This window comes from Echinops telfairi, unplaced genomic scaffold (genome assembly GCF_000313985.2).
Source record: "Echinops telfairi isolate 266 unplaced genomic scaffold, ASM31398v2 ScPeMD7_2291;HRSCAF=2852, whole genome shotgun sequence".
In the NCBI taxonomy this organism is placed as follows: domain Eukaryota; kingdom Metazoa; phylum Chordata; class Mammalia; order Afrosoricida; family Tenrecidae; genus Echinops; species Echinops telfairi.
In genome coordinates this window covers 16,305,122-16,324,794 of record NW_022106189.1, presented here as the reverse complement: position 1 = coordinate 16,324,794, position 19,673 = coordinate 16,305,122, and the positions used below count along the sequence as shown (strand labels likewise).

Here is a 19,673-nt window from a genome sequence, read left to right as displayed (position 1 = left end):
GAGTTTATAGTAGTGAGTACTACAAACATAGTCTCTGTCCTCACAGAGTCTGTAATCTCTGGGACAAACCTGTTGACTGTTGTATGAACAGGCTTGCATTAGGAAGTAGATTCAGAGAGCTATAGGATCTTGGCCTCTTGTGTTTGTGTCTGTCTTGGGAGGCAGGAGGGGGTACAAAAAGCCTGAGGGCTTTTCTTCTTCATTTCCTTGAAGAGAAACTGCGAGTCTTAACTAGAGGAAGGAGTGGAGGAGGATTCCTTGTAGATAAAAAGCTTATCCAAATAACTCAGACCAGGGTAAATAATGGGCTGCACAAGGCACTGAAGGAATCTAAATATGCTTGCAGTGTAAAAAGTGAGAGGAAGTAAAGTATGAAGTGAAAATAGATAGGAAGTCAATGGCTTAGAATTTGGACCTGACAGCCACTATGGTTTTAGATCAAGGAAGGTAGCTATCCTTAGGAATTAGAATTAGAACAGTGTTTTTAGCACATAATATATGCTCAATAAATGTTTAGTAATTAAATTGGGGCTTGCCTTCCAGAATAAGCTGTAAAGTTACAGGAAAAAAATGATTACATGTAGCAAAAAAAAAATCACTACTTCATATGTCTCAAAGTACCCAATATATCATTTTTTACATAGCATATCTTCTTTGCAGAAACAACTCACAAACCAATTCTTCCTCTAGCACTGTCAGATTACTGTTCTTATGGGCAAGTATGATATGCAGCTAGCATGTTCATGTGCTATATATTGTACAAAGTTAAAAATGGATATTCATACAAACATAAAAATATAACTGAATATGTATAACTTAAATGAGTGTATATCACACTGTTTACTTTTGTAAATAAGAGGAAAAAGAATTTTCTTTAAAGTTTAAAAAAGCCCTACCAAAATTGGCAGTAAGTTAGAAAAGTAAGTACCAATGGGTCAGTAGTTAAATTAAAATGAAAAACAACAACAACAACAACAGTATTTGTACTACTGTAAAATTAACATAATTTGTAATACTGTGGATGTAATTACAGTCATTTTCTGTGGTTTAAATTTTTTTTCCCTATGTATACTTTCTTTGTAAAGATGTATAACTTTGGATCCTTTTATAAATGGTACAAATTATACATAAAATTCAGTAAGGAAGTATTGTCATGTATAGAGGCTGACATCATGGGTAGTCAAAGAATATGTTTAATAAAAAATAATTAAACTTCCATTTGCTCTATAGAACATCATAGAAAGTAATTTAATAAATTACAAATGACTTTTAAGACGTTTGCTCAAACTACAGAAAGCAAATTCAGACTACACAGAACACAACTGGTAAATATTGCAAATGTCCAAACGAAAAATTGGACTAAGACTTGGGACCATGAGACCTGAAACAAGGGCTATAAATACAAGGCAATAACAGCTATACTTCTTTTAGTAACTACGAACACATACTTGGATATCCTTTCAACTGCAACTTTAGTATTATGTAGTTCTATTGATTTTTTTCCCCCCTTATAACCCTTATAACACAACCATACTTGCATTTTTTTAAGCTGATAGCTGAACTTCCCCCGGTGAATATTAAATAGAAGTGTCTTGAAACCCAAGAGAATGTTTAAAGTTAATATTAACCTTAATGCTTTGAAAACTGTAATTGCCTTATTACATAGAATCACTAGGATGTTAACCAAATTCACTTGACCATAACTAGGAAAATACATCAATCTCATAAATCTGATATAAATTAGATTTCAGTGACAAGATCAAGGGCTTTCTTTTTCCTTCTTCTGCTTTTATTTTTTAGATTGGGGAAAAGAAGGAATAACGATCATGTGGGTAGAACTAAAGTGGGGGGAGGGAAGAATGCGTGGTGCTAAAATACTCCACTGGCAAACCAAGGGAAATGTGAAAACTTTGGCTGATTTCATAGGTGTACTCTAGTTAAACAAAAGTGCAATACTGCAAAGGGAAGGTACGAAATATGTAATATATCATTTTCATGATGAAGAATTACTACCCACTTCTCCTGGATGGGCATCATAGTGACTATTGCTAAGACACGCATAAAGAACCATTAATTAAAAATACTATTTGGGGAAAATACAAAAATCAATACAATTCTAATGGAACTTATATAATTTTGTAAATACATGTAACACTGTTTCTCTAAATAAGGGGGTTAGTATTTTACACATAGAAACAATTTATTGGTAAAGGTCTTGGTAAAACCCAATGCAATTGCTTAATTCATGACAAAGCAACAGAGTTCTATCAAAACACACTGACAGCAATGGATGAAACATAATTGTCTGTGGAGGAGAATCAGCAGGGTAACTTTCCCCCTAAATTTATTCCTTTGCAAACTTTATTAATGACCTTTCTGAGTACCAGAAAAAATGCGAACATTTAACTCTTCTTAGAATGTAATAATATTTTAAAATCCAATTTAGTTCTAATTGTTTTAAATGTATACGAAGGTAAACCTGGACCTCTACCTTGTCAGACTAATAGCAGCTTAAGCAGGAAAAACTGAACCACAAATCAACTACCAGACAACTTTTACACAGCAGTGGGTTCTAAGAAATCGAACAGAACCTTTTGGCTTCATTTGTGTGGTTTACAGGTATAACTTGTTTTATGTTTTGAGATTACTCAAAGTGCATTTTCAAAATGGGCAACTCAGGATATTTAATATAAACTGATAACCCAACACTGATTCTGGGCAACATTTAATCAGATTATACTTACAGACTCAAATGGATTTAGACTATTTCCATATTACTTTACCACTATTTGTTAATTTTGGAAGATTTCCATGACATAAACTACAAATAAAGCAAACAAAAGGTTTCTTTTACATAAAGTAGGAGGTGCTCAAAGTTCTTTTCAGTGGCATTCATGAGTTCGCCTTCTTTGAACCCTGGAAACAGACATTACTCAATCAGAGACACAATTATTTCTAATAGGAAGCCAAACTTTGAAACGTTAAAAATAAGTATGTCTATAGGGTGCCAAAGTCATGTGACACAGGATTAGCTTATGACTTACTTTCACTGCTATCAGAGTTAAGCCCAGCAAAAAGCAAGTCATATTTCTTGCCAGATTAACATGATATATAGGATGTGTTTACAAAACCCCTGAAAACAAGTATAGAATTAGAAACGAATGTAAACTTCCTAAACTAACTCAGCTGAGGTAACAGGTAGCCAGTTAAATTGGCTGACTGGGAAACTTATTTCTTCTTTAAAACACACTTGTACCTGAATTGGAAACATCAGCAGTGCATCACAACACTAGAGCATTTTCATGTAATTAAAGCAATGGATGGTGATGTAGATTCTACAGCTTTCATGACATTCATTAGCTGCCCAAATTATTGCTGAGTTTTGATCTGTAAATTATAGGTGTCAAGGAGGCTGTAAAACTATATTCAAATTAAATCAGTAATATGCATAAAGTATTCTGTGTTCACTGTAAATATATTAAATATACAACTCTTAGTGAGCATACTTTTCATAAAATTAACCCCCAACAAAATTATGTCTTTTGTTGTAATTTTACACCTTTATGTATTTGATACTACATACGAGTTCAGAAATTTATGAATCTTAAGAAATATTACATGCAAAACGTCTCTGAAAGCAGTTTGTACTTCTAAAACAAATAACTGAAATGTTCGGTCAGTAAGTTATTGATGCACTCAACACTGGTTTATTTACAATTAATAATTAAAGAAAAAGAATCCAAAATCAGTTCATAACTTAAGTGCAGAGTCTGGGAATCAGTCTTCATTGCTGGAATCTGAATCCTCGGAGGAGGAGGATGCACTATCAGATCCAGATGAAGCATCGGCTTTCTCTGAACCCTCATCTGTGCTGTTTTCATTCAGAGGACTTGGTTCAGTTCCCCCTTTGTCTTCCTGATCTCTGACTCTGGAATCTTCTTCCTTTACTTCTGCAGACTTAGTTGAGCTTAAATCACTGTTTTTGTTTTTCTGTACATCAAAAGTGTTAGACTGGGTCAAAGTTGGAATATGAAGATTAAGGCCTGGAGTGAGAAGCATCCCTGGATAAAGTATATTAGAGAGTAAGAGTGGGTTAAGAGCTAAAGAGTTGGCAGCTGCAGCTGTACTTAATGCAGCAGAAGAGGATGTTGAAGGAGAACTTGACACAGAGTTTTCTCCACCATTCTCTGGAGTTTGGCTCTCTGTCCTTTCCTTTTTTCCTTCTAACTCCTTAGAGTCATGTCCCTTCTTCTCTTCTGTCCCAGAATCTGCAGGCTTTGTCAAGAGTCCTCCCATACCCAACAGATTTGGTAATCCTGCCATTCCTGACAACAGCATGGGGAACATGGCAGCCATGTTTTTAGCTTCTCCTCCAGGAGACAGGCTGGCAGGCATTCCCATCAGTCCTGCAGTTACTTGCAGTGACTGCAAGTTTTGTAGGTTTTGTTGTAAGGCCTGAAGAGTTGTCAGATCCACACCTGGAAGTAATCCATTGGCTAACAAAGGATTTCCTGATATATTTGTGGCATTTGCAGCAGCAGCAGCAGCTGCTGCTGCAACCTTTGAAATCCCACTTTTGGGCCGTCTTCCTCGCCTGCTTACTTCCTCTCTTACAACAGGTCCAGTAAGAATACGTTCATACATACTTTCTGGAAGAAATCCCTGAAATAAATATATATTATTTGTCAATAATTGCTGTCTGAAAAATAAAATCAATAGCTATTTGCTGAGCATACAAATAATTATTAATATGAGGTAATACATAAAATCATTCTGTATTGATAAAAAACAACTGTAAAAGAGATCATCAATTTCCTTTTATCCTAAGTAGTGGCTTGGAGTGACTCATTCATCTCTCATTCTATTGTAGAATGAGAGACCGGAATGAGGTCCTTGGCAATCTTCCATAAAGTGAGGACTGAGTTTATTGACTAGTTCTAGTAAATCTAAAATCCAAAAACAATTTTTTCATGAGTACTTCCAAACCTTGATATGCTTTTTATCACCACTGCTTGTTCTAAAAGCCTGATTAAGTGGTTGCCTTCTCAAATGAAAGAGATACAAGGAAAAGAGGGAGACATAAGGAAAAGATTAAGGTTAAAATGAAATGGATCAAGTGAATCTTTTAACAAAAACTTTGGGAATAAGGGAGCTAAGAGTTAAACTGAATAATATATTTGAAGAGAAAAATCACTTGGGTGTACCTGCAGATCAAGGGTCACCATTAAATCCAAAACAATAGAGAATGATCTATTACATTTGTGCAACTCTCATGATTTTCTGGGGGTTAGAACTCTTAGATGTTTTAGGGGTTTAAAAGTTTTAGACTAGTGTTGTCCTAAAAATACAGTACAAGCTACATATTTAATTTAGAATTTTCTAGTAATCACATTAGAAAAGATGAAAAAAAGATAGAACTTGTTGACATTAATTCCAGTATAACAGGCTAACATAACAAAAATATAATTTTAATTTGTAATATATATTCTTGAACCATTATTTTTGAGATCCAAATTAGTGTGCACTTTATACTTAAAAACACATCTTAAGTCCAACTAGACACATTTCAAGTGCTCAGTTGTCACATGTGCCTAGTGCTACTGTGTCAGTCCAGTTCTGGACAAGTTCAGGAGGACTCTTATGGGATGACTTTTATTGTTTTAAAGAGATCACCTTATTTGGTCCATTAAAATGTTATTAGTGCTTAAACATTTTTATTAGTGCTTATTAATGAAAATATGAAAAACAAAAAATAGACACAGGGAAAACATCATGTAAAGTTTTACCATCCAGATATAAATACTGCTAATATTTCAAGATGTTTTCTTCAGTGCTTTTCCTGTGCATATAAGAGAGGGCTAATGTACAAGTCCCTCTGTATACTACATTTCCCCTACTTCTTTCGTTCTTTTTCTTTCTTTTCCTTCCTTCCTTCCTTTTTTCTTTCTTTCTTAACAATTTTACTGGCACTTCATGCACATATCATACAATTCAATAGTTCAATCATAACAAGAAGAGTTCTATAATCATCACCACAATCAATTTTAGAACATTTTCTTCTTTCTTGTACTCATTGTTATTTGTGTGATTATTTTTTTTAATTGTGGCAAAAAAAATACACAACAAAACATTCTCCAATTTGACAACTTCTATATGTACAACTCAGTACCATTGGTTATACTCTTCATAATGGTTGTACAACCATTATTGATATCCTTTTCCAAATTGTTCCACCACAATTCACATAAACTTAATGCTTATTAAACAAAAACTCTTGCTTCTTTACCCTTGCCTCTTTCTACACTAAAAACAAACCAACAAAAAAAGAAAAACATACTTGGAATCATTCAGACATCTATAAAAATAGTTGCTATTTATACAGCACTTCCCATCCGTGTAGGCTTCACTACTCCAAAAACTTAGCTGCTATCCATTTAACAGATTGTGAATCAAAACACTGTTACATTCACACTCTACTACCTACCTAAATGATTGGTGCTTCGAACCCACCCACTGGCACTGTGGAGGAAAAGCCTGGTGATCTGCTTCCAGATCATTGTTAAGAAAACCCTGTGGAGCAGTTTAACACTGTAACACATGTGGTTGCCGTGAGCAAGAATCAACTCAGTGGCAATGGATATAGCTTAACGAATATTCTTATGCATATTTATTTATTCCTACATTTATTTCTTTACTATTTGATATTTCACTATCAATGAATAATTTGTTCTTCATGGTACTGTTCTAAAAATGACAATGGGATCAAATAATATCTTAGAGGCTAAAATAAAAAACAAATCAGTACATACGGATTCTACAGTCTCATTCAATAAGAAGCTGAGAAATATGCAATGTGTTCTGCAAAGTAAAAACCAAAAAGTAGAAAACACTAGGATATGTTCATTAAATATTCTGTTAATTCTTAATTAATCCAAGATATAATTAAATGGTATCTATTTTAAAAAATGATGACTGAGTTAATATTTGTGAAATACTTACAGATTGTTTAACAACCTCTCCCCATTCAGGAGCTACTCCATATTCTGAATTTTCTTTCAGAAATCTACATAGATCTTTCAATGGGGGAGCAAATGCACCCCCAACCTGTACATGGAAAAAGAAAAAGCACTGTTAGATACTTAAACACTACTAAATATGGAAATGATAGTTAATGCTTTTGTTTTATGCTTGAGAGTATATTTCTTCAAAATACAGATATTCTTTGAACCATTTTCAACAATCTTTACAATTTTGTTATACTGGACTATCATAGTCCTTAGATAATTGATATTATCTATATACACACATGGTAATAAGTGGTTATGTGTTGGGCTGAGATCCATATAGTCAGCAGCTTGAAACCCCCAGCAGTCCTGCAGGATAAATACTGAACTTTCTACTCCCATAAAAAGTTACTTTCTACTCCCATAAACAATTACAGTCTCAGCAACCCGCAGTGAGTCACTATGAGTCAGCACTGACTTGATGACAGTGAGAGAGAGATCATAAAAAAATAACTCACAGTTACTTAAGTACACTTACTATGTTACACAGACAGTATTGCCTGTCCAAGAGTATATACCCTTTGCAGTGATGCTTACCAGTTATGAGAAACTTGAGCAAATCTCTTTGAGCTTCAGTATTCTGATTTATAAAATGGGATATACTAATTCCTTTAAAGAATTTTATTAAGCTTAAAAAGTGGTAAATTAACAAAGTACCTGGCACATAGTAAACATACATTATTATTGTCATATGCCAACAACACTAGTCAGAATACATCCATACATACTTTCTGGAACATGTTATGCCATATTGTATGTAAAGTACTGTGGAAATAAAGTATATAATTCCCTTTTAGCTTTTACTTCATCCTTATTATTTCTATTATCAAATAATAAGCTGACGAAGTATGATTTGCCTAAAGTCAGCTGGTAAGTGGCAGGATCAGGATTCAGACTGTGGTATTAAAAATCCGTGTGTGTGTGTGTGTGTGTGTGTGTGTGTGTGTGTGTGTGTGTGACACAATGGCTAAGAGCTTAGCCACCGCTAGCTGAAAAGTTGGTGGCTTAAATCCACCAGCTGCTCTGGTGAAAGAGCAGTGAGATTTGGTGGAGATTACGGCCTTGGAATCCTGTGGTTCAGTTCTACTATTTGCTATTTGAAATATTTGTAATTCAGGCCAGGAACTAATTATACTCACCATGCTCTGTAATGATTACTACCATTTCTATATATTCTCATTATCCCAAACAAATACTTTGTAAACCTTGGCCAAGGAATCTTGACTCCCTCCTTCACTAAGCCCATAGTAATATCATTGAACTTGTTTCTGCGATTTTGCATGTTCTAAATATTTCATGTAAGTGGGTTCATATAGTATTTGTCCGTTTGTACCCGAATAATTTCATTTAGGATGTTTTCAAGATTCATCATATTGTAGCATGTATTCAAATTTTGTATCTTTATGAATGAATATTCCATGTGTAGCTACACAAGATGCAGTTTATCTCAGAAGTTAAGAACCTCAAAAAAAAAAAAAAAAGGTTAAGAACCTCAACAGACCAATAGCAATAGAAGAGCTGACATTGATCCTACACAAACTATTCCAGAACATAGAAAAAGGCAGACTTACAAACTCATTCTATGAAGCTAGTATAACACTGATACCCAAACTGGGCAAGGATACCACAAGAATAGAGAATTACAGACCGGTATCTCTAATGAACACCGATAAAAAAATCCTTAACAAAATATTGGCAGTACAATACAAAAGTATATTAAACAAATCATCCATCATGACTAGGTGGGATTCATTCCAGAGATGCAGGAATGGTTCAACATCTGAAGGTCCATCAACAGCATCAATACATTGAGAAGAATTGGATAAGAACCACATGATAATATCAACAGACGCAGAAAACGCATCTAACACACATTCCTCAGTAAGACACTCAAGAAGATAGGAATGGAAGGACAATTCCTGAAGTTAACACAGCTATCTATGAAAAACCAACAGCCAATGTCGTAGTCAATGGAGAAAAGATGAATACATTCCCATTGAAAAGGGGGACCTGACAAGGATGCTCCTTGTCCCCACTCCTATTCAGCATCATACTGGAGGTCCTAATTAACAACATAAAACCACAAAAGAGGCATTCATCTGGGGGAGGAAGGGGTGAAACTATCATTATTTGCAGATGACATGATCTCATTGAAAACTTCAAAAGTTCCACAACAGGAGTGCTGGCAGCAAATAGAGGAATATGAAAGAATGGCTGAATACAAGATCAACAAACAGAAGTCTACTGTATTGCTATATACATCAGACAAGATCATGGAAGAAGAGATCAAGAAGGCAGTGCCCTTCATAAAAGTCAAGAAGAAATGGCAATATCTAGGGATATACCTAACCAAAAACACAAAGAAAAGATTTGTATGAGGAAAAGGACAGAACACTACTACAAGTGTAAAACCAAAAGTGACCACCACAAATGGAAGAATATCCCATGCTCATACAATGGAAGACTCAATATAGTAAAGATGTCAATTCTACCCACGGTACTATATAAGTTTAATGCTATACCAACAACTTTTTCAAAGAAATAGGAAAACTGACTACCAACTTCATTTGGAGAGAGAAGAAGTCCAGAGTTAGCAGAGAATTCCTCAAGAAAAAAGACAAAGTTGAAGGGCTTGCTTTACCTGACTTTAAAACATACTATATAGACACAGTGGTCAAAACAGCATGGTACTGGAATCATGACAGATACTCAGACCGATGGAAAAGAACAGAAAACCCAGAAATAAAACCATCAGCAAATTGAAAACCGATCTTCGACCAGGGCCCCCAAACCAACAAATGGGAAGCAGGTGCCCTCATAAACCAGTGCTGCTGGAAAACATGGATAGCTACATGCAGAAAAATGAAGCAAGGTACTTACCTCATCCCATCCACAAGAACCAACTCAAGGTGGATCACAGACCTTGAAGTAAAACCCCAGACTACTAAGGGCCATCAATGAAGGAATAGGGACAAACCTGAGAACCTTGGCACAGGGAATACACAGGCTAACTGGCATAGAGAAGGATGCACACACAGAAGAAGCTGAAATTGACAAATGGGATATATTAAGGATAAAACACCTGTATGCATCAAAAGACTTCACCAAGAGAGTAACAAGATAACCCACAGACTGGGAGAAGATATTTAGCAATTTCACATCAGAAGGGCTTATTACTAAAATATATAATCCCCTAATAGCCTGCAACAAGGAAAAAAACAGAGCCTTCTGAGGAAGTGGGAAAAGAATCTGAACAGAAGTATCACCAGGGAGGAAACCCAATGGCCAATAAACATAAGAGAAAATGTTTACGATCATTAGCCATCAGAGAAATGTAAATTAAAACAACTTTGAGATACCTCCTAACATCCCTGAGGATAGCCCAGTTCAAAAAATCAAAGAACAACAAATGTTGGAGGGGATGTGGTGAAATAGTAACTCTCATCCACGGCTGGTGGTCTTGTAGATATGTACCACCACTGTGGAAAGCGATCTGGCGATATCTAAAGCAAATGGAAATTGAGCTATCTTACAACTCAGAAATCCCCATATTGGGCATATACCCAGAAGAAGTAAGAAACAGACCGTAACCAGTCATCAGAACTTCAGTGTTTACTGCAGCACAATTCTCAATCACAAATATCTGGAAACAACTTAAATTTCCATCGATAGACGAGTGGATTAGAAAACTCTGGCACATACACATAATGGAGTACTATGCATCCCTAAAAAACAGTAATGAACACATGAAACACATTGTCTTATGGGAAGAGTTGTAGGAAATTGTGCTAAGTGAAGTTAGCCAAGCACAGAAGGACAAGTACAAGATGAGTCCACTGAGGAAGGTCCAATCAACACAGTGGGAACAGAAGAAAAACGATTTAACACATAATTTACAGGTTGATGGATGGGCACACAGACAGGGGACAGACCAAACCCAATGATGCATACAACTTATCAACATAAAGAAGGGGAAAAAAGGGGGTGTGTGAGATGAAGGCATTGGAGGGAATATGGCACTAATCCATCATGGACGGGGACTGTTTGTGTGTGTGTGTGTGTGTGTGTGTGTGTGTGTGTGAGAGAGAGAGAGAGAGAGAGAAAGAGAGAGAGAGAACATAAAAACAGCACCCTGGCTCACCAAGCTTCAGGATAACATTCCTGCTTGGAGCAGCCAATGCGAAGAGGACCATAGAGTTTGCCTCACCACAAGACAATGTCCCCTTACTGACCCACCACCTGGGGGGTGGGGGGAGGGGGGCGGTAAGCACCAGAGACACAGTGCAAGAATTGTGCCTGGTCTGCCTTCAGCCCACCCCCACCCCCACCCAGGGCATAACACAAAGGAAATGCAACAGAGCATCAAGGGGAGCAAAGCAATAGTCCCCGAGGAATTCTGAAAACAGACTTTGGACTCTGTGGGGTGTGGGGATGGGAAACGGGCGATCATACCTGAAAACATTCATATGGGTCAGCAGACGAACCTGGATCTATTCATAGACTATTTTCTTTCTCTCTCCCCCTCCCCCCATCTATATAAGATAGGCAGGAAAAACAATCCCAAGGAGAAAACAATGGGATTGATAGTTCTTGGGGGCCAGGGAAGAGGAGGTGGTGGGGGAAAAGGAGTAGGGAGCCAACAAACTCAGGGACAAGAGAACAAGAGATCTAAAATCAATGTTGACGAGGGCATAGAATGTCTGGTGGGGGTTGATCAAGTGCAAAGTAGCCAAGAGGAAGTAGAGAGAGCCAAATAAAGGTTGAACATGATAGTGGGACAGGAGGAAAGTAAAAGAAAATGGAGGAAAAACAAGGAGGCAAAAGACATTTACAGAAGTATAACCATAGGCCTGTACATATGTAAATATATTAATATATAATGATAGGGATATAGGTCTGTGTACATATATTTATAGGTTAAGTATTAAGATAGCAGACAGACGTTGGGCCTCTACTCAAGTCTTCCCTCAAGAAAGAACACTTTGTTCTAATAACCTGGCATTCTCTGATGCTCACCTTTCTGACCCTATTGCTGAAATCAAAATGGGTACATGAGCTAATGTGGTAAAGAAAGAAGATGGTACCCAGCTATTACAAGATATAGCGTCGGGCCTTAAAGGCTTGAAGTTAAACAAGCAGCCATGTAGCAGGGAAGCAACAAAGCCCACATGGAAGAAGCACACCAACTCGTGTGCTCATGAGGTGTTGATGGGATCAGGTATCATGCATCAGAAGACCCAAAACAAACAACCATTTCAATGTGAACAAGAGGGGGTCGGAATGGAGACCCAAAGTCCATCTGTAGACATTTGGACAGCCCTTCACAGAAGGGTCACAAGGAAAGGATGAGCCAGCCAGGGTGCAGTATAACACGGATGAAACACACAATATTCCTCTAGTTCTTTAATGCTTCCTCCCCACTACTATTATGACTCCAGCTCTAGCTTACAAATCTGGCTAGACCAGAGCATGTGCACTGGTACAGATAAGCACTCTTGACACAGAATCCAGGATGGATACCAAGGGCTCAAGCAGAAAGAAAATGTTTTGGAAATATTGATGTCAACATATGTACAAATGTGCTTGATAGAATTGATGTATGGGTTGTTATAAGAGCTGTAAGAACCACTAATAAAATGATTTATTGAAATTTAAATAAATAAACTCATGATAAAGTCATTGGGAAAAATAAGCTGCAGGGTTATCCATTTCCCTATTGCAGGATATTTGGGTTGGTTCCTTTCTGGGTATTATAAATAATGCTTCAATTAGCACTGACGTACAATCAGCACTGTATTTTGAAAAGACTGGTCTTTGTCCATTGAATGGACTTAGCAACCTTGCAAAAAATCAATTAGCCATGAATTCATGGGTTTCTTATCGACCGGTCTGTCAGTTCTAGTCCTTTGGTTTTTATGTCAGCACCAGACTGTTCTGACTGATGGATAAAACGTGTTGAAATCGAGAAGTGTGAGTCTTCCCATTTTGTTTTATTTTTTAAGATTGTGCTGGCTATTTGGGGGCCCCTTGAAATTGCTTATGAATTTGAGGATAAGACTTTGCACTTTAAAAAAGGCTGTGGGAATTTTATACAAATTGTTTGAACTTGTAGATCACTTTGGAGAGTACATCCATCTTAACAATATCAACTCTTCCAACACACGATGTCTTTTCACTGAATTTATTTCAGCAATATTGCATTTTCAGTGCAGAAGTATTTCACCTCCTTGGTTAAATTCATTCTTTTGCATTTTTTTAGATGTTATTTAAATAAATTGTTTTCCTAATTTCCTTTTCAGGCTGTTCACTGTTGGTGAATGAAAATATAAGTTATTTTTAAGTGTTGACCTTCTTTGATACAATTTTGTTGAATTATTAGCTCTAGTTGTTCTTTTTTGGATTCTCTGCATTTTCTATATGTGGAATAATATTTTCTAAATATATATTTATAATATAGGCATTGAATGAGGAAGACCAAACTTTGCTGTTGGCAAAGAATTTTGAAAGAACTCACAAAAGAATAAACAAAATTGCCTTTTGAAAAAGTACTGCCAGAATGGTCCTGGGAAGTAAGGATAGCAATATTTCATCTTATGGACTTTGGACATGCTATCAGGAGAGACATCATGCTTGGTAAAGTTGAGGGGCAGTGAAAAAGAGGAAGACCCTTGATAGGATGGATTGACACAATGGTTGCAATAATGGGCTCAAACATAACAGTTGTGAGGATGATGCAGGGCCATATTCTGTTGTACACAGGGTGACTAGGGGTTGGAACAGACTCACTGGCCCCTAACAACAACAACAACAACAACATATATAGAAGTATGTATATCTGTGAATAAAGATAATCTTGCTTTTGCATATCTAATTTAATTTAATTTGTTTTTCTTGCCTAACTAGTCAAGCTAGAAATCCCAGTAGCAATGCTGAACAGCAATGGTGAAAACAAACATCGTTGCCTTGTTCTGGATTTAAAGGGAAAGCTTTTAGTCCTTCTCATTAAATGTGGGTTTACATGTGAGATTTTTTCCACAAAGACTTTTGTCCTGTTGAGGATGTTCCCTTCAATTCTTACTTTGCTGTGTCTTTAACATGAAAGGCTCTCGGATTTTGTTAAATTCTTTTTCTAAACCAATTGAGGTAATAATTTCCCATCCTCTTTCTTACTTTCATTCTATCAATGTGGTGTATGATACAGATTTATTTTCTTATGTTATACTTTTGGGATGAATCCCACTTGGTAATGATATTAAGATAGCCCTGGATTCAGCTTACTGGTTTGATAATGGAAACCAAGGTGTAATTTTCTGTTCTTGTAATGTTTTTACCTGGCTTAGACCTCATAGTATAAGTTAAGAAGTATATTTCCTCTTTCATTTTTTGGGAAGAGTTTTAAAATGTGTTAATTCTCTCATAAATGCTTAGTAGAATTCACCTGGTAAAGTCATTTGATCCTGGAGTATTCTTTGTTGGGAGGATTTTACTGATTGAATCAAATCCCTGTAATTGTCATAAGTCTCCAACAGACTATTTTTTCTTACATTAATTTAGGTAATTCCTGTGTTTCTAGACATTTTCTCATTTCATTTAGATTACCTAACTTCTTGGTACAATATTTACAGGATTCTCATAATCCTTAAGAAATTTTAAAAAGAGAGAAAGAAAAGAAAAAAGAGTGAACTCAGCTCAAAGAGCAAAATTTCAAAAATAATAAAACCATAAATAAATAAATTACAACAGAAAAATAGAATCAGTGAAGTCAACTGTTTGTTCTCTGAAAAGAATTTCTAAACTTTTAGCTAGAGCATGAAAAAGAAAATAAAATCTTAAATGAAAGCAGGGCTAATACTATCAATCTACAGAAATAAAAAGGACTCTTAGGCGTTGATCGGTTTTCTTTATTCTTTTTGCTTCTCAGATTCATTTATTTCAGTGAACTTATAGTCCATTCTTGGATTCTTTCTTCTCCCTATTTAAATCTGTTGAATAAATCATATACAATACTCCTCAGCTCAATACTTTGTTTCTTTTTTATAATTTCTATTGCATTATTAATGTGTTTATTTTGTTCATATATCAAGTTTCTGATGCTTATGTATATTTATCCTAAAAGTGAGGATATTTATAGAGCAAAACAGAACCAGAAAAATAACATGACTGAAAACTATGCAGGAAATCTATAAAACACCAAACAGAATTGTTCCTAAAAGAAACTCACCTTGACACATAATAATCAAACTAACATTAATGATAAAGAAACAATCATTAGAGCTGTAGGGAAAAAAGAACAGTTACATACAAAGGCCAAGGGATCAGGATAAGTTCAGATTTTTCCAGTGAAACCATTCAGGCAAGAAGGCAATGGAATATGTTAAAAATATTTAAAGAAAAAAAATTGCCAACCAAGATCCTACATCCAGGCAAACTATTCCAGCCTATATCCAACCTATAATCCCAACCTATAGCTAGAAAAATTATCCCTCAAATATTAGAGAGAAATAAAAACATTTACAGACAAGGAAAAACTAAAGGAATTTATAAAATCACGATTATCTTAAAAATATATATATTATAAGGAATTCTATGGCCCTAAAATCTGTAACAATAACAGATAGCAACCTAAAAATATTAGAAAAGATAATATAGAGAAAACATTCCATTGAAGGAATATTCAGAGTGAAATGGTACTAAATAAATTAAAATCATTCTGCTTTGATGATAAAAATAAACAAATAAATAAATAAGGAACAGTGGGATTGAGCAGATGATACTTGAATGGAGAAGATACAGACCCATTCACAAAAAACAACCTACAAACATAAAATAAAAATTTCAATAAAACAAGCAAGATGAAAACCATGTAAGCAAGCAAAAAATAAGATAAAAACAAAAAAGCAAAGAGAGTAGCAAGGAGACAACCAACAAACAATAAGAACACAGTATGACAAATCATCATGAAAACTCAAACCAGTAACACCATAAAAACACATATAACAAAATGACATAAATAAAACCATACTTATCAGTATAACAATACTGACTGTAAACTGACTGAATTCACCAGTTAAAAGACAAAGACTAACAGCTTGGATTAAAATAACATGAGCCATTAATATGCTGCTTACAAGATATGTACCTCAGAGATAAAATAAACATAGTATAAATATCAAAGGATGGAAAAATGTTTCCAGCTAACAGCAGTCAAAAGAAAGCTGGATTAACAATATTAATTTCAGACAAATAGATACCAAAATTAATGACATAATGAGACAAAAAAGATTATTATGTGATTATGAAAGTTTTAATTGAATAAGAAACCATAACCATGGTTAATATATACATACCAAATAAAAGACCATTAAACAGATTCTTATGGAAATGAAGAGATAAATAGATCATAATACACCAATACTAGGAAACTTCAATACAACACTTTCAACTAAAGATTAGAAGAAAATCAACAAAGATACAAAAATATTAAACAGCACAATCAATGAACTTGATCTAATAGATATGTATAGAACACTTCACCCAACAAAAATTCATTTCATTTTCTTCTCTAGTACCCACAGAAACTATTCTGGAATACACCATATTTTAGGTCATAAAGTAAGCATCAATAAATTTTAAAAACTGTGTGGGGAGGTCAGATGCATAGGTATTTCCCCCCCCCCATGGATAAGTAATATAACAGATGATATTACAACAGAACTAGATGAGATTAAAAAATGAATCACACCGTATTATGAAAAATTATATTCCAACAAATTAAAAAATATACAAGAAATGGATAAATTTCTAGAAATGCATTATTTATCTAAATTACCACAGAATAATGCACAAAATCTCAACAAGCTTATAACCTGAGAAGAGATACAGCTAGTCATAAAAAAGTCCAGCTACACATGGTTTCACTAGGAAACTCTATCATTTAGAGAAAACTTAATAATAATTTTATGTAGACTTCCACAATATACAAATGGACACTACACTACCAAACTCATTTAAATGAAGCAACTATAACTCAGACATCAAAACCAGGCAAAGACATCGCCAGAATTGAAAATTACCAACTAATATCTCTACTGAATATAGATGCCAAGATCTTTAATAAAATACTAGCCAACAGAATTAAACCATCATAAAAATATACATCATGATCAAGTTAGACTCATACCAAAAATCAAGGATGGCTTAATATTAAAAAAAAACCCAAACACAGTAGAAGAACCAGGTGATTATATTAATCAATGCAGAAAATGCATATGATAAAATTCAACATTTATTCTTGTAACAATGCTCAACAAAATAAGTAGAGAAGGGATCAGTCTCAACACAATTAAAACCATACATGTGTAACAACAAGTTACCATGTTGCTGGCTAGGGAGACTAAATATTGCAAAACTGTCAATATTACTAAAATTACTTTACAAATTCAATGCAATTCCGATCCAAATCCTACCACATCTTTTCAAAGAAATGGAAAAAATTAAGTACCAACTTTATTTGGAAGAGAAAGACACCTAGGCTAAACCAAACACTATTAAAAACATAAAAATAAAGTATGAGACTGTGGCAGTTACATAATCTGCTGTCAATCTGATGAATGGGTGGAGTCTAGTCTGTCAATCTGGTCGTAGTTGATGACCTCATTTGGAGGCATGACAGAAATAATAGCTCACTGGAGGCCAGACACACTCTCTCCTTGTGAGACATTCCTATTGACAAACCATATGGAGGTATGCAGATAGAGCCAGAGCCCTGGAGCTGGAGGAGCCACATGGAGCCCCACGCCAACACTGAGATGCTTCCACCGCCACTGGATCCACAAGACTTCCACCCATTGGCCTGTGATCTTCCTGCATTCTGCGTCATTGCATGTGTTGTGTGAGTCTGAAGAGGAATTTCCACACTTGTATGGGATATATGAGTTAATATTGGACTTATGGACTTGAGGTGGACTGGGCTGGGATGTTTTCTTAATATACAGTTGCTCTTTTATATCAAGCTCTTTCTTATACAGATATGAGCGTCTATGAATTTGTTTCTCGAGTCAACCCAGACTAATAGAGGCCTTTCACTTGCAAACCTTAAAACCTACTATATAGCCATGGTAATCAAAACAGCTTGGTATTGGTACAACAACAGATATGCAGAACCATTGAGACGAGCTGATGCCAGGGGCTTAAATGGAGAGCAAATGTTTTGAGAATGATGAGGGCAATGAATGTACAAATGTGCTTTACACAATTGATGTATGTATGGATTGTGTACGAGTTGTATGAGCCCCTAATAAAATGATTTAAAAAAATAAAACAAAATAAACAAACAAACAAAAAAGAAACTACTGAATTGTATGATATGTGGATTAGGCACCAATAAAAATGTAAAAACAAACAAACAAAAAAAGAAGAAGAAGAACCACTGATTAGAACTGAGAACCCAGAAATATAACCAAGTACTGATAGGTACATAATTTTTGATAAAGAACTAAAACATATTAAATGGGCAAGAGATAGCCTTCAACAAATGATGCTGGAAAAACTGGATCTTCCTCTGCAAAAGAATGAAATAAGACCCATACATCATGCCATGTACAAAAACAAACTTAAGATGGATCAAAGACCTAAATATAAATTACATAATTAAGATTGGGACTAAGTTAAGAACCCCAATAGAAGGCATAAGCTATACTACAAACATAATGAAAAATTCATACTATAGAAAACAAAATAAAGAAATGAGATCTACTAAAAATATGACACTTAGAAACATCAAAAGACTCAATAGGCAACCCATAGATTGAGGAAAAAAACAGTAATAATACAGATAAAGGGCTACTCCATAAAATCTACAGAAAATTACAACATCTTAAGAAATATACAAGTAGTCCATACAAAATGGACACAAGACTTGAATAGAAAATTTATCAAAGACAACATTTAGGTAGCCAAGGACCATATGAAGAAATGTCCTAGATCATTAGCTCTAAGAGAAATACAAATTAAAACAACAGTGAGTTATCACCTCACATTGATACTTTGGGCAAAAGTCAATAAAACAGAGAAGAACAAATGCTGGAGAGGATGTTGAAACATAGGAATGCTTTAGTACAACTACTATGGAAATCAGTGTGGCATGTCCTTAAACAAATGCAAATTAGAATCCGGCAATCTCTCTACTGGGTATATATACAAAATAAATTAAGAATATAACACAGACACAAGAACATCCATATTGACTGAAGCAATTTCCACAATAGCAAGAACATGCAAACAACCCAAAACCTTAACTATAGATGAATAGAAAACCAAGCTGGTACGTTCATACTATGGAATTTTATGCATCAATAAACAAAACAAACCCCTGCAATAACAATGACACTATAAAACATGGGCAAAAGTAGAGAATATTATGCTTAGCAGTCAATTTTAGAAAGAAAATACTTAGTATCGCCATTATTATAAGGAAAAACACAGAAGAAACGTGGCTTATCCATCAATAGATAAGACTTGGGTGCAATAATTATTGGTTTGGTAGTGGGGCGGCAGGTGGACATTGGGCCTCCTCATGCGCACTCCCCTAATACAAGAACACCTTGCCCA

At 35.1% G+C, this 19,673-nt stretch overlaps 1 protein-coding gene across 8 annotated transcripts in view; it reads right to left on the bottom strand.

Annotated features, from left to right (window-relative positions):
- Nucleotides 1-1,175: 1,175 nt before the first annotated feature.
- CHD9 (chromodomain helicase DNA binding protein 9) overlaps nucleotides 1,176-19,673 on the bottom strand; it is a 179,771-nt gene continuing 161,273 nt past the window's right edge. For all 8 annotated transcript variants that reach the window (XM_045293606.1, XM_030886607.2, XM_030886606.2 and 5 more), the window contains 2 exons: nucleotides 7,000-7,104; nucleotides 1,176-4,662 (listed from right to left, as the gene is read on the bottom strand). In XM_045293606.1, coding sequence (XP_045149541.1) covers nucleotides 3,778-4,662; nucleotides 7,000-7,104 — 990 coding nt within the window. In that variant the 3' untranslated portion in view covers nucleotides 1,176-3,777. The remainder of the gene's footprint in view (nucleotides 4,663-6,999; nucleotides 7,105-19,673) is intronic.